Below are 16,074 nucleotides of genomic sequence, written 5' to 3'. Positions count from 1 at the left end.
GCGGCAATAAAAACATCGTGAACAGCAGGCGTTGAATTGAATTCAACCAAAAGGTCGGTACCCTGCAAAAATTGTTGGATTACGTGTTCCATTTTCTTCATGTTGGAGTACTCTAACAATACTCTTTTGCAATGCGTTTGCGGACCACCATCAGCCGATCATTGCTCGTTTTTTAACGACAGTGATCACGACACGATGACGATCGAACAGAGTTGCCAAAAGTAAAATATTGCATGCAAATAACTAATAATAAAATTTTACTTTGGCAACTCTGATAAAATGCAACAGTGCGCTGGTTTTATGTATACATATTATATTAGTTTCTTTATTCACGCAAATGCTAAATAACATAAGAATATTCGTAGTATAAAATATAAAAGTTGTATTGCCTCTCTTCATTTACTTTCATTTTAAATAAAATTCACTTCGATAATTCTTTCCGACACAATTCCTCTTTAGTACTTTGGCATATGATCCTCTGTGGGTGCTCCATGGAGTACTACAGTGAAAGTACTTTGGAAAGTACTCTCACGTATGTACTCTATGGAATACTCACAAACAAAGCGAGAGTGGGATCACCTACTCCTCTCCTAGGACATCGCAACGTTAATTGGAGCACATTTTTTGTATGAATACAGATTAGATTTGGAGCAGTCCTATACTCCCAAAGGAGTATTCCTTACATTATTTATAGGTACTCGCGTGTTTTGAAGGCTAGTAAAGGCAGTTGAAACGGCAGTGGTGGCAGTATGAACGGCGGTGATGGCAGAGCAGACGGTAGCGGCGGCAGAATAGACGGTAGTGGCGGCAGCAAAAACATCGTGAACGGCAGGTGTTGAATTGAATTCAACCAAAACATCGGTAGTAAAGACAGTTGGAACGGCAGTGGCGGCAGAGAAGACGGTAGCGGAAGCAGAATAGACGGCAATGGTGGCAGCAAAAACATCGTGAACGTCAGGTGTTGAATTGAATTCAACCAAAATATCAGTAGTAGACGCAGTTGGAACGGCAGTGGCGGCAGTATGAGCGGCGGTGGCGGCAGAGCAGACGGTAGCGGCAGCAGAATAGACGGCAGTGGCGGCAGTATGAACTGTAGTGGCGGCAGTAGAATCAATAAAAACGGCAGTGTTTACCTCAATCATTTCGTACGAAATGTTCTCCAATATATTTGTGTTCGGAGTGGTATTCATCGTATTTGCGGAGCTATTATCTCCCACGCCAGCTTTATTTTGCATTAATCTGCGTAATTGTATAATGTTGGCAGTAGGAGGGAAATCCACATTATTTTCAGTTAAAACATTGGCAATGTTCTCTGGAGCATCCATTTTACAAAATAGTTGTTTATAATAGTGCGCGAGGTTCGTTAACACACCTGAGATGTAATATCTACCTTCGATGGTTAATAAAACAGCAGAAACGTCCGGATTAATTATCTTAATACTTTATTCTTCAGTCGTCAATCCAATCATGAACCGGAAGTCCACCATCTTCTCTTTTCTTCCTTTACAGTGATGTATTTTTGCTTATTCTATTAATTATACGCCAATTACACGGCTCAAGTATCCTTGTGCCAATTACCAATTTGCACAAGGATTTGCCCGGTGTGTGCACTGGTTGCGCTATTTGCGCAGAGAACTGCGCTAAAATCAAAACTATTTTGATATTTACGCATGTCTGCAAATATTGCACATGCATTTTTCTTCGTGTATGGTGAATCTTACACAGTTTACCTGTGGTTTCTGATAATATAACATCAGTAATTATTGCTTAAAAATGTTAATATCGAAGGCGTAAGGACCATCTCTAGCTTGTAACAGGAATTCACACAAATTCAATAATACATAATAATTTTTTATACAATTAGAACACACGTTTCATTTGTTGCGCTAGTTGAAAAATGAATATTGCGCAGTGCTACAATGAGTTGAGCTGGTCTTGCAACTAAAATATAAAAATTATAAATACAATGGAAAATAAACGCTTCTGGTGCGAGTTTTTCGACTTATACTGTGAATTACCAGCAATGTGGAAAAGAAATAGTGTTTTTTTTATACAATTAGTGCCTTTTTTATACAATTAAAACACATGTTTCATTTGTTGCGCTACATTAAAAATGAATATTGCGCAGTGTTTTTGAGCCGTGTATGTCAAAATTTTCATTTGCACAAATTCCGTCGTTTTATATTTGCGAATGGCTTTTGTGTCATGTATGTGCCGTCTTATGCGGCAGTTACCCACCGAAGTGTGCCGTACGTAAGGACGTTTGTCGTACGAAGCACGTTTGACCGAACTCTCAAGCCCGTAGGAATCAATGTGTGCGTCTGTGTACATGTACATAAGATATTTGTGTGTGTTTTGTTTACAGATAAGCACTGTTGCCATTGACCATTTTGCATGTATGCTTATGGAAACATCAACTTTTTCCAATTTAATATTTGATACTGTAAAAGGCCAGAATACTATTAAATAAGTATAAATAGATTAAATATTTATAATCAGCACTTTTACATAATTATTTCGAATTATTTTCACAATTTTTCAAACTTTAATTAGGTGTTTTTGCATAAAATTGCAAACGGTCAAAAATTAGCGCACAAAAGTTTACTAGGCAACTCTGTCTAGTGAGAGAGCGATCAGCTGACACGTTCTTACGGAAAAAATCAAAATTGTTTTGATTTCTACGTTCCGGGCTACGTACGTACGGGCGTTGCACGTCGGTGAGTTTTCGTTTACATTGCACACTCATAAGATAGGTCGTGTCAGCTGACACGTTTTTTCTACGTACGTTCGTGAGTAACCACGGCTTTATGCGGCAGTTACTCACGAACGTACGTATCAAAAACGTGTCAGCTGACACGACCTATCTTATGAGTGTACAATGTAAACGAAAACTCACCGACGTGCAGCGCCCGTACGTACGAAGCCCGGAACGTAGAAATCAAAACAATTTTTTTCCGTAAGAACGTGTCAGCTGATCGCATTCTCACTAGACAGAGTTGCCTAGTACACTTTTGTGAGCTAATTTTTGACCGTTTGCAGTTTTATCCAAAAACACCTAATTAAAGTTTGAAAAATTGTGAAAATAATTCGAAATAATTATGTAAAAGTGCAGATTATTAATATATGTAATCTATTTATATTTATTTAATACTAATTCCAGCCTTTTACAACATCAAAAATTAAATTGGAAAAAGTTGCTGCTTCCATAAGCATGCATGCAAAATGGTCATTGGCAACAGTGCTTATCTGTAAACAATACACACACAAATATGTTATGTACATGTACACAGACGCACACATTGATTCCTACGGGCTTGAGAGTTCGGTCAAACGTGTTTCGTACGACAAACGTCCGTACGTACGGCACACGTCGGTGGGTAATGATCTTACAATAACTAGCTTTCCCATATAATTTTTTTCCTTCGATAATCTGTAATCAAACTTTAGAGATGCGAATTTTTTTTGCTTGGATTCCAAGCTAAAAAAAAACTGACGAAACTTTATCGGAACTTCAAAACACAAAAACAATTTCTATGAAGAAAAAGCGAGACGACTATTCCCCCAAAATTAGTGAGTTTGGCATGTTTTTGTTTATGTTTTACATTAACATTTTTAACAATAAAATCAATGCAAATAACACGCGAAAATTATTTCGATCTCAACTGGTTCACTTTTTTCACAAGAAAGTTGATTTTAATTGTGTTTTTATGCACCAAATTTTCAAACTAAAAACAAATTTTCATTTGTCAGAAAAAAGTAAAGAAAAAACGGCCGAATGTCAAAAAAACCTATCGAAATACAAAGTGGGTCGTTTGTTTTTAATGAACTAGATTGTGTTTTCCTTGTATTTCGTTAGTTTTTTGAAATATAGTTTACACACTTACACCAGTACTGAAGCCGTATTAGGAGGGAGTGCGACAAAAAATTGTAGATAAAATACAAGAAAAAATACACGAAACTAAAGTAGTGTCATATAGGTATTATAAACATCTTCCATTTACAACAAAAATACTTGCTAACATATTTTGTGTCGTATTCATTTATTAAATTGCAGTTTTTAATTACGAAAAATGTTAGAAAAGGTACCAAGGGGTGAGAAAAATAACTTCACTTACAGAAATGTGCCAGACCCTTAGCCAAAGCATATGTCAAATCTTTCTTCTTATGCTTTGCTTGCAACAAAAGTTACAAGTTGGCCACTTTTTTATGGCAGATGGCGGCAGTGTCGCTCAATCTACCGTTCTCTATAAATATACGTGCAATCTATTCATCATTGTTTACTATATAGTTTGGCAGCTTAAGTAGAGGTTATGTTGCGAATAGAGTGGAAGGCAGTGGACTAGGCAGTCGAATGTCATATAATGAAGGAATGGTGTTCGGAGTTTTTTCAAAGTTAAAAAAAAAAACTGATAAAAGCTTTAATATAAAAAAACTATTGTTTTAATAACAACAAAAACGCCTTATATATTCCATATACATAAATTCGTGATGATTATCTCACTTTAAAATTTGAGTTAAATAATCTAAAGTTTGTTTTTGAAACTGAGTCGAGAACTGTGCGTGTGAATATGCGAATTTTCACCGATCAGCTGTTAGTTGCGCTACTTGGTAAAATTTACAATGCTATTCATAAAGAATAAGATTGAGTCAAACGCATCTATATGAAAAACTGCTTATGTGACGGGATATTATTTACTTGCGGCGTGGAGATGTGTCGAAAGTCGTAGTAATCGCCACATTACCATTGGATTCAAACGCTCACTGGGTGATAGCCTGTATGGTCACTTGTCGAAAAGAAATATTTTTTTCTGCATGTTTTCTGCTTACGAATACAAAGATGGTGTTGCTGGATAATTCTTCAGTAAGTACATATATCTATTTTCTGAGAAGAAGCAATACCAACTATTATAACAAATACTTTCCCTATAGTTTATAATCAGATTGGAAAAATTTGCAAACGCTTCTAAAAAGGACTCGTCCTTTACTGTGACGTTCAAGCGCTGTATGTATGAAAGGATTTCTGTTAATCATCATTATTAATAGTACTTCAATCCTACAGATAGTGGACATGACAGACCAAAGCCACGAGAGGGGCGACCTCGACTTCCCGAACCAGAAACATACATGTGCCTTATGCGTGCACAAACAAAATCAAAAAAGGTATATCAATTACTCCTTTTTTACATGTAAAATTGCGTGCCTCATCTCCCCAAACAACGGCGTCAAAGGAATGCTGGAGTTCTTTAAGGTAACTTACTAGATGACGGTGCACTGCCTAATTGTAGTCAAATTTTGACAATGGGGGTATCAAAAGGCGCCTTTTAACCTCCGTATTAATAATCCGAAACCGGAAATTAAGTTTTTTTATTTCTATCAAAAGATATAAGCAAAAAATCGGTTCAAATTTTCATGTGGTTGTTGTTCTTTTTGCCATATTTGCTGTACACACACATACACTCCAACATAAAGATATTCTGGGCGTATTTAGTTTTGATACCCAAACCGGTGTCGATCCCATCCAGGGTTATTTTTTTAAATCGCGGCCGAAGGCCGCCAACTCAGAAATGTTATCTGTACAAAAAACTATGGATCGGGCCCCCTATTTCGGACCCTCTCGGAACCATTTTACGGTTTTTTGTAAATAAATTTCGACAGAAACTAATTTTTTGATTTTGCGATTCTTAAAAGCGGGGGCCGAGACGCGTCTTTTGATACCACACTCAAAAATGTTGGCCCAAAATTAGGTGGTGCACCGCCGTCTAATATGTTACCGTCTGTAGTTATTTGCAACAGACCGTCCTTTGAATTGAAATGGTTTTACGGGTCCTTACAGATCGGAAAATTCGCTAAATATGGAAACGTAGCCATAGTATGTCCGGACACGAACACCTTTTCGTGCTTTGGCCAAGTTTCAAAAATGTAACTAAGAACTGATCAAACACTGGCTAAGTAGTCTGGTATTCCCACGCATACAATCTTTGTGTGCGGTCATAGAATTTCGGCAAGTTATACACGCGAGATGACTCACTATACTTAAATGGTCGGCTCAAAAATTGTCGGAGCCAATCAACATTTATCAGGAATGCTATAATTGAATTGAAAAAGTTTGCTTTTCCGGGCGAATATAATAAATTATGGTCTAAAAATTAACCGTGCAAAGTTTCATGCGAAATGGATGATTCTTTTGGAGCTGCCACTTTGCATTTGAAAATTTTAAAAACCATATGCATTCCGGGTCCAGCTTACTTACTTAATTGGCGGTTTAAACGTTTATGACCGTCGGTACGGGTATGGGCGCGCCAGTCGCATCTTATATGGTTTAACTGGCGCCATTTGGCCACGCCAAGGGAATTTAAATCGTTATCCACCCGGTCATCCCAGCCGAGTGGGGGCCGCTCTCTTCCTCTGCTTCCATAGGCTGAGTCTGATAAAAAAACTTTCTCAGCCGTAGACGCTCTAAATAGTTGACAAATCTCGACGGTGGCCCAACAGACGCGCACACAAGCGCGTCCCTTATTACCATCACCGCCTACTAAAGTCTGAATAATGTGGGAGAATCATATTGTCTGATATATCTCCTATCGCCAATAGCCAAGACACTCGATGTCATTCTGCTCCCCTATTTCACCACAAACTTGCGTCTTGCTAATCATCAGCATTGCTTTCGTAAACTACACAGCATGACTTTCAGCCATCAACACGCAAATTGCTGACTGAATCAAAAACCCCATCACAGAACAGTACTCGAAGCGCTAGAGTTATCAAACGCTTTTGATACAGTCAACCACGGCACGTTACTGCTACACTTGGAAGGGGTCCCCTCTTTCTCCTAGTCATAAAAGGTGGACCGCAAATTAACATCTAACTCAGAAGAATTAAACAAGGTGATGTCGTATCCCCGCCTTTGTTTGATTTCTAGGAGTTACCATTGTATGCTACGCCGATGACTGCACGATACTGGGAACAGATTCCGGGCACCCATTGATGAGTGATGTAATAAAATAAACGACTGTCTTCCTGATCTCCTCCAGTTGCTCATCGGCCAAATCATCGCGACCTTATTTACAACATATACAAAACAAATGTCGACCAAATAGGACATCCACGTGGATGGAATTACAAACTTTCACGGTCTATATTTGGACGAGCATGCATCCGCATATGTACCTAAAATCCAGAGCCGTAGTAAAATCTTCAAATCTCCTGCCGGCAGCACTTCGGGCAAAGATAAAGAGACGCTCATTACCACTTACAAATCAATTGGCCGGCCGCTTGCATGCTACGAGTCCCCGATATGGTCGCCGAGCCTAAAGGAAGAAAATACAGGCCTGTCAAAACACCGGTCCCAGAACTGCTACGGGTTGTCTCTTTATGTCCCCAAAACACCATTTACACAGCGAGGCGAGAGTTCTCCCCATAAGGGGGAGAAATGAAATACTGAATAAACAGATTCTGCTGAATACCTAGAAACCTAGGCAACCCAACATGCATCTGATTGAAGAGGCCCCGCCTCCCAGGGACTCCAGAAGTCGTCTCCGAAAGCATGAGGAAATACGGAACCTGACAATTTAGCGTTATGAAGAAAAAGGTCACAGAAAGGTTCAACTCTCCCAAGTGAGACGTGCTTCATTCTAGCTCAACTTCGATACTGTAACAGTTATACGTAATGTATGTCGTGCTTGTAACGTTTCCCCACATGACACCAAATATATTTTCAATTGCAATGTGGAACCAACACCTCTAACACCCCTGTTGAAACTGCAAGTTTCCATGGACTCCCGTTAGAGGGATGACAACAAGAAGACTGCATCAATTTACTAATTTTCGACTTACAGATATCAACAATTGTGCGTCAGGAAGAGGTACCCAAGATGATGAATATGTATGCGCAGTTCCTGAAGAGCAATTTGGATGGTCTTAAACGCGTCAAGAAAGTAAAAAGGAAAGCGAAGGCGGCAAAGGGGTAAAGTGAGCATATACCACCTTCATAAGATTAGTATATAATATAGCATTTAAAATATAAAATTCCCTTGATGTTTTAAATAACCCATTATAGTAAACTATTACATTATTAAATAGCAAAAGTACATAATATTTAACAACCAACAACAAACTACAACTTCAAACGAATTTGATTGAATGAAAAAATTTTTGTAACTGGTGTAAAAATTTATAATTAAAAATAAGTATATTTGCTCAACGTGTTAATTAAATTCATTCATATGGTCTGGTACTACATATATAAAAATAGTGAAAATTTGATTTAGTCAATAAAAAATATGTACATACGTTGGTAAATGCAAACATTGTCGTAAATATGTAAAACAAAGAAATATGTAGATTGGTGCTTGTAATGCGTTGTGACATGTTGGCAGAGTATGCAAAAAAAAAAAACAAGGAAACTATGCATACGCAAACTTTCGGGCATTCACAAATTTTTCAATTATTTTGAATCGGGCGCTACCCGATTAAAACTAGATCAGTATTTATGACATGAGTTCAATAAAAACCGCTGTTGTTGTTGTTGTAGCGATAGGACACTCGCCAAAGGCCTTGGAGAGTGTTATCGATGTTGATGGTCCTTTGCCGGATGCAGATCCGATAACAAGCACAATTAAGGTACTAGCCCGACCATCTCGGGAACGATTTGGTATGACCACATGAAACCTTCTGGCCATACCGCCCTCCCACCCCCTAGACCCAAAGGAACTTGGGGGTCGGCAGAGCGTCGGCTATTAAAGAAACAGGATTCGCCACGGGTAGGTGAGGTTGACAATTGGGTTGGAGAAGCTATATATTGCACTGGCAACGTCTTGAAAGGGTTGCGCTACACAACCCCTTGAATCAATTTGGTATTTTAGTCGCCTCTTACGACAGGCATAACTGCCGCAGGTATATTCTAAGCCCCCTAACCCGGGGTTAATAAAACTCTATTGCGAGTGCCGATTGTAGAGCTATAATTATGATCGATTACTCAGGCTGGCATAATTTAAAACAAGTTAAGATCCAGATCAGACCAAACTATAATCTTTTACATGCTTTTGATCCCTGAATCCGAGTATGGAATATAAATGATGATTAAATATGATTTTGTAAATTTTTTCTAGAGGTATTCGTTTGTCGCACTACGATTTTGAGCTACACATATTCACAACGCAGTTTCCGCTTCCCAAGGCAGTCGGTTCTATGTACCGGAGCGACTCGGGATTTTTCCCGACCAAGGACTGTCATTTCAGTGTGACCCCATTTAATTTGTTTCGTCCCTCCCACAAATTGTCATCCTCCCAGCAGCTCCTTGCAGCAGGACTGCTACATATTCTCTTACTCCGGGAAGGTATCGAACCCAATCCGGGTCCGTCTCCTGACCCCGGTGCTGAGAAATGGTTTTGCTGCATTTGCCAGAAAAGAATCTTTTTAGGACGGTCATACTCTGTTCAGTGTGTCTCGTGCAAGGGATGGTTGCATCGGACAGGTTGTTCTGGGCTTGATCCCAAAACCCGACGTCCACGTAACTTTTATAAATCTTTTGTGGCTCCTTGCTGCTCACGCCCAAGGGCGTCCCGTAGTCTACGCCTAAGCGTATCCCCACTACCTTCCAGCAGCTTCGCTGCTCAGCAAGCCACAACAAGTACCCGCTGCTGCTCGCGCCACACGGCGCCAACAACTCAAACAGCTGATACCACTCATAACTACTACCTTCGTAGTAGAGCTGGTAGCAATGCTGAGCATCAGCCCCTGCCCCCGTCTTCTTCTCCCCCCTCTTTTCTGGCAGCAATCGTGCAGGTCAGGGAAACAGACTCTTAGTCCCTGCCTCCGTTTGCACCGTCTGCCAGCACAGAATATATAGGTTTGCGACATTCGCTCAATGCAGCTCCTGCCTTGGGTGGTGCCACTTTCCTAGATGTTCTGGTCTCCGCGACGGCAACCCCTCGACGGGTTTCATCGCGCCATGTTGCCAGGTCGCAAACCCAAATCATCCGGGTACCCCAATGCTTGCCCAAGGGCGCCCAATCCCAAGGCCACAACAGCAATTGCGTCCTGGCCTTCCACAACCTAGGCGTAGTCACCCGTCACTTACCCCTAGAGTGGCGGCGTCGCCCCTCATGCACTTCAGAATTCTGCAGTTCAACTGTAATGGACTAACTGGGAAGATTACGGAGATAGTCGATTTAATGAAGCGGCACAACATCCGCATTGCTGCGATTCAAGAGACTAAACTCACAGCAAGATCTGCATTGCAGACCTGCTCTGGTTATAATGTCCACAGAAAAGACCGCGAGAGCGGAAATGGAGGCGGCCTCGCGTTTATTATACACCACTCTGTGCAATATCATATATTTGATCCTGGCATCGACCGCAGTGACAATTTCTTAGAACGTCAAGGCCTATCTGTCCGGTCAGGCGATGCAAATCTAGAAATCATCAACATCTACATCCCTCCTGTCACCTGTTGCCCCAGTGGATACCGCCCTAATATCGAGGCCTTACTCACTGGCAACAATCGCATTATCTTAGGCGATTTCAATGCCCATCACGACCTATGGCATTCAAACTTGCGGGCGGACAGTAGGGGTGAGATGTTGGCGGATCAAATAGAAGAAACGACGTTCTGCACAATAAACGGAGACGCCCCCACACGTATGGTAGGAAGCTGTCATAGCTCGCCAGATATCTCAATCGTGAGCGCAGAACTCGTAAACTGCGTCAACTGGCAGCCGATGGTAACATTGGCATCCGACCACCTGCCCATACTTATTTCCTTCGAGCGTACCGGCGACTTCATTGTCACCGAAAAACGCACTTTCATAAACTTCAAAAAAGGAAAGTGGGAAGAATATAAATCTGCAACAGACAGCAGCTTTGCTGCCCTCCCTATCCCGACTGATGCCCGCCAAGGGGAGCGTGCCTTCCGTAAGGTCATTGAATCTGCCTCGGCACATTTCATTCCCGCCGGGAGAATTCCCGAAATCGGGCCCCACTTTCCTGCGGAGGCCGCGAGCTTAGCGAGGGAACGCGACCTTATAAGACAGCTTGATCCAGGCGACCCCCAAATAAGGGATATAAACCAACGCATCAGATTGCTTGTGGATGAACACAAGCGGGCGAAATGGGAAGAGCACCTAAGAGGTTGTAACCTCTCTACCGGTGTAGGTAAACTTTGGTCCACCGTAAAGTCCCTATCGAATCCGACTAAGCATAAAGACAAAGTTTCCATCGCCTTTGGCGATAAGGTGCTGTCGGATGCGAAAAAATGCGCGAGCGCTTTCTGCCGACAATATATAATGCATCCTACGGTCGACAAAGATAGACGGAGAGCCAATAGACACGCACATAAACACAAACTCAGCGCGTCACCAATTACCATCACCGCTAGAGAGGTTGAGGACGCCATTGGTCGCGCTAAACCATCCAAAGCAGTGGGCCCAGACGGCATAGCCATGCCGATGCTTAAAAACCTAGGGAAAGAGGGTTTCAAATATTTAGCGCATGTCTTCAACCTGTCTCTTTCCACCTTTGTCATACCCGAGAAATGGAAAATGGCCAAGGTGGTCCCGCTACTAAAGTCTGGGAAACCAGCTAACGTAGGTGAGTCATATCGTCCGATATCTCTCCTATCGCCAGTGGCAAAGACGCTTGAAGCCATTTTGCTCCCTTATTTCCAAGCACATTTGCAGCTAGCCCCTCATCAGCATGGCTTCAGAAAACTTCATAGCACTACCTCCGCGCTAAATGTCATTAGCACCCAGATAAATTGCGGTTTGAATCAATATCCCCACCATAGAACAGTACTCGTAGCGTTAGACCTATCAAAAGCTTTTGATACGGTCAACCATGGCTCGTTACTGCAAGACCTGGAAGGGTCTACCCTTCCCCCATGTCTTAAAAGGTGGACCGCAAATTATCTGGGTGGTCGGCAGGCATCGGTGCAATTCAGAAACGAAACATCAAAACAAAGGAGAATTAAACAAGGGGTGCCACAGGGTGGTGTCCTATCCCCGCTTTTGTTTAATTTCTACATATCTAAGCTACCTTCACCACCGGAAGGAGTCACAATCGTTTCCTACGCCGATGACTGCACAATAATGGCCACAGGCCCAGGCCCAAAGATCGATGATCTATGCAATAAAATAAACGGCTATCTCCCTGATCTCTCCAGTTTTTTCGCCTCGCGAAACCTGGCATTGTCACCGACTAAATCTTCCGCGACCTTATTTACAACATGGACGCCCCAAATGTCGACCATATTGAACATCCACGTCGATGGCACTACGCTACCGACTGTCCTACACCCCAAAATCTTGGGTGTGACGTTTGATCAGGATCTACATTTTGGTGCGCACGCAACCGCAATTGTTCCAAGAATTCAGAGCCGTAATAAAATCCTCAAATCCCTTGCTGGCAGTACCTGGGGAAAAGATAAAGAAACGCTCTTGACCACATACAAAGCAATTAGCCAGCCGATTACGTGCTACGCGTCACCCATATGGTCGCCAAGCCTAAAAACCACCCACTGGAAGAAACTACAGGCCTGCCAAAATACTGCTCTCAGAATCGCCACGGGCTGTCTTCTTATGTCCCCAGAACACCATCTGCATAATGAGGCGAGAATACTCCCCATCAGGGAGAGAAATGAGATGCTGACCAAACAGTTTCTGTTGAATACCCAGAAACCTGGGCATCCCAACAGACATCTGATTGACGAACCAGCACCGCCTAGGGGCCTAAGGAGTCATCTCCGTAAGCATTTTGAGGAAATACGGCACATGAGAATCCAGCCGTATGAAGCGGAAAAACACAAGCAGGTCGTTGGTGAACTCCATAGACAGGCGTCGGACCTTTATGTCGGGAATTGCCCGGTGAATCCAGTACTTGAAGAAAAATATCCAGAACTCGCAGAAGAGGAACGCATACTCCCCAGGGAAACGCGTGTCACTCTTGCTCAACTTCGTTCTGGATACTGTAACAGGTTAAACTCTTACCTATCCAGAATCAACCCCGACATACAAAATGTATGCCCTGCTTGCAATGTGTCCCCACATGACACCAACCATCTCGCAGTTTCGTCATGAAATTATTTTCATTTAAAGTCCCGTTTATTCGTTAATCACGTAACTACACTTTTTGAGAAAATTGGTTTTTTGGTGAAAACACTCATAAGGCATCGATAAAGTCGAGTTTATGGCCAGTGTGTCAAAATCATAACTTTAACCTCCTTGATTTAGCACTTAGTTTTCTTCGCTTTCTCGAAAACGCCTTAATTGTAGATACGTGGTTAACGAATAAACGGGACGATATTCTATTTAAAAGCACAACCGTTTCCTTTGAAGACGTTTTATTTGTTCCCATATACTTTAGATCGAGTTTTCAGCAACATGCCGGTGATCTAGAAACTTGGCCCTTTAAACATAGCTTAGAGTTGCAAAAAAATGCAATATTTAGGATAAACGTTCCTTTATAGGGGGCTGGGATGGAGATATTGAGAGCAAATTGAAAAATCCATACAGAGATGTCGAATCTTGCGATCGATTTTTATGCAGCTTCTCATAAAGCAAACTTAAAACCTTAGTTCAATGCACCGAGAAATTTTATCAAAAGGCGAAAAAATTAAAATAATAAAAAATGCAAACGAGATTTGGAATCTGTTTTGATATTTAAAACGTATTTCAGAGAAGCACAGATCAATGTATTAAGAAAATCGTGCGGAAAGAGGGAGATTCCTCTGATCCATTTTCAAGAGACTCGCTATTGAGCTATAAACTTGAAACTTCACACATAGTTAAGAGCATCGAGACAATTCATTAGAAGCAATTTAGATGAATTGTCTAATGGGGCGAGTCACTGCTACAACAACAACAACACCGAGACAATGCAACAATAAGGGAAAATAAAAAGAAGATACAAAATTTTTAAACACTTCCTTTAGGTAAATGGACCAAAACACAGCACAAATGTAACCATAAACTAAGACATGACGTTGATTTGGAAACATAACCAACAACAAAACAATATACTCCGAATTTCCAATATAGATGGACTTTTAAGTAATTGTTTAACTAGGTTCGGCAATGCTCTCTACCTTTATAGTTTTGTTTCTGATAAGCTGATTAAAATTTCAATTTTCATCAACGGATGTTTAAGTACACATTTTCCTCTGCGTTTTGATTCATTTCAGAAGTTTCATTAAGTTCAAATTTTGCAAACGTATCGATCGTTGAAAATGCAATAATTTGGTGGTTGGCTGACATGAGGTCAACGGAAACAAGGTCAATTTACCTTATTTGGAATGGCCATAAGTTTAATTGAAACTTTGCACACGTATCAAGGACGGTTGACAATGCAATATTTTCATTGTGCATAAGCTCAAAGGACATAAAGTCAATTGGCAGTCAAGCTCCTTTACGCACTCGAAAACATTGAAATCTACAAACGAAATACATCGAACTAAAAAATTCAAAATAAAAATAGTTTGAAAAAAAAACTATGAACTACGCTTTTATAGCTAACCGAACTAAAAATTGGAAAAAAAATTTTATTCCAAAGATTTTATGGTAAATGAGTAGAAGGTGGAACAATTTGCCATAAATAATTTACTCAAAATAAAATTGAAGTTATTAAAAGAACAAGTAAGGAAATCTAAGTTCGGGTGAAACCGAAACACTGTACACTTGAACCGCTGTACACTTGAAATGCTGTTGTTGTTTGTTTTGTGCGCTTAATAGTATTATAAGGCTGCGCAATAATACATATACATATGGTTCTATTCTGAACTAACTTTTCTTCGAGTTGTGACTCCCGAAACATAGAAAATTGCTTAGTCATAAAAGAGGCGGTGCCACGCCCATTTTTTTAAATTTGAAGTTTTTCCTATTTATTATTATAAATCCACTTGGGAAATGAAATACCATTGATATAAAGCTCTTTTTTCCAAAGATATAGCTTATTTTATTCGTCCCGACCATTTTAAAAATCTTTTATGTATAAAAGTGGGCATGGTCCTTAACCGATTTCGTAAATTTTTCTTCAAAGCATTCCTTATAGTAAAGGCAACCTCTGCCGAATTTTGTTACGATAGGTTTAACGGTTTTTGATTTATGATTAATAATAATTGTAAAATTTATTTTATCACAAGTGGGCGGTGCCACGCCCATTTAATTTTATTTTTTTTTTTAATTTTTATCAATAGCCTCAATATCAGTTCACACGTCAAATTTCAACATTCTAGGTGTATTATTTACTAAATAATCAGTTTTTTGTGTTTTCCAAAATGTTATATATATAAAAAGTGGGCGTGGTTAACATCCGATTTCGCTCATTTTCAATACCAATCTATTCTGGGTCCAGATAAGCTCGTGTACCAAATTTGGGGAAGATATCTTAATATTTACTCAAGTTATCGTGTCAACGGATAGACGGACGGACATGGCAAAAAACGAGATGTTTTCGTTAAAATTTTACAAAAAAAAAGTTATTGAAAACGTATAAAAATAGTTAAATTATGCTTATTATATCAAAATAATATTTTGCTAGCGTTGGAATTGACGAATATTATGCCACATTTTCCCAATGGGGAATTACCATGATACAAAAAATGGACGTAGTTCCATTTAGTGTGACGTTAGCCACTTGACTTTTGCGGGGTCAATGACAATTTCACCAAAAACAAGCTACCAGATTTAAAATGTTACGAATTTTTCTAATTTTGATGGATTTCATATTAACGGATACGACTAAATTACTTTCATAGTTAACTTTAAATAAAAAAGAAAAGGTGAAGTCAAGAATTCCTGAAGATGATTTCAAATTGAAATCGAAATATCGACCTAAATATATCACTAAAAATATACAACAAGTGTGTGTATTTTATTTAATGTGTGGCCTAGAGCTCGTTTAAGATTATTAAAATTATAAAAATGAAAAGAAAAATTAGCCGCCTGCGTTGGAAATATTTTAATACGAAATATCAGCCTAGAAAAGGTTTTTAATAAGTTTTTCGAGCTCTGATTTGCTTTGGTAATAGAAACATGGTTTGAAGTATACAAAGCAAGGGAATATAGCCTTGTTGTTCTTGTTGTA

General features: G+C 40.0%; 1 protein-coding gene across 1 annotated transcript; it reads left to right on the top strand.

The window, feature by feature from the left end:
* The first annotated feature begins 4,640 nt into the window (after positions 1-4,640).
* Positions 4,641-8,200, top strand: Srp14 (signal recognition particle 14). Its single transcript, XM_067762686.1, has 4 exons — positions 4,641-4,861; positions 4,930-5,002; positions 5,060-5,160; positions 7,836-8,200. The coding sequence occupies exons 1-4, from the start codon at positions 4,778-4,780 to the stop codon at positions 7,965-7,967; spliced, it is 390 nt and encodes a 129-aa protein (XP_067618787.1). The 5' UTR covers positions 4,641-4,777; the 3' UTR covers positions 7,968-8,200.
* Positions 8,201-16,074: the final 7,874 nt, after the last annotated feature.

Source organism: Eurosta solidaginis, chromosome 1, assembly GCF_040869045.1.
Source record: "Eurosta solidaginis isolate ZX-2024a chromosome 1, ASM4086904v1, whole genome shotgun sequence".
Taxonomy (NCBI): domain Eukaryota; kingdom Metazoa; phylum Arthropoda; class Insecta; order Diptera; family Tephritidae; genus Eurosta; species Eurosta solidaginis.
Note: the sequence above shows the minus strand (reverse complement) of the source record. Positions and strands in the feature narration are given on the sequence as shown.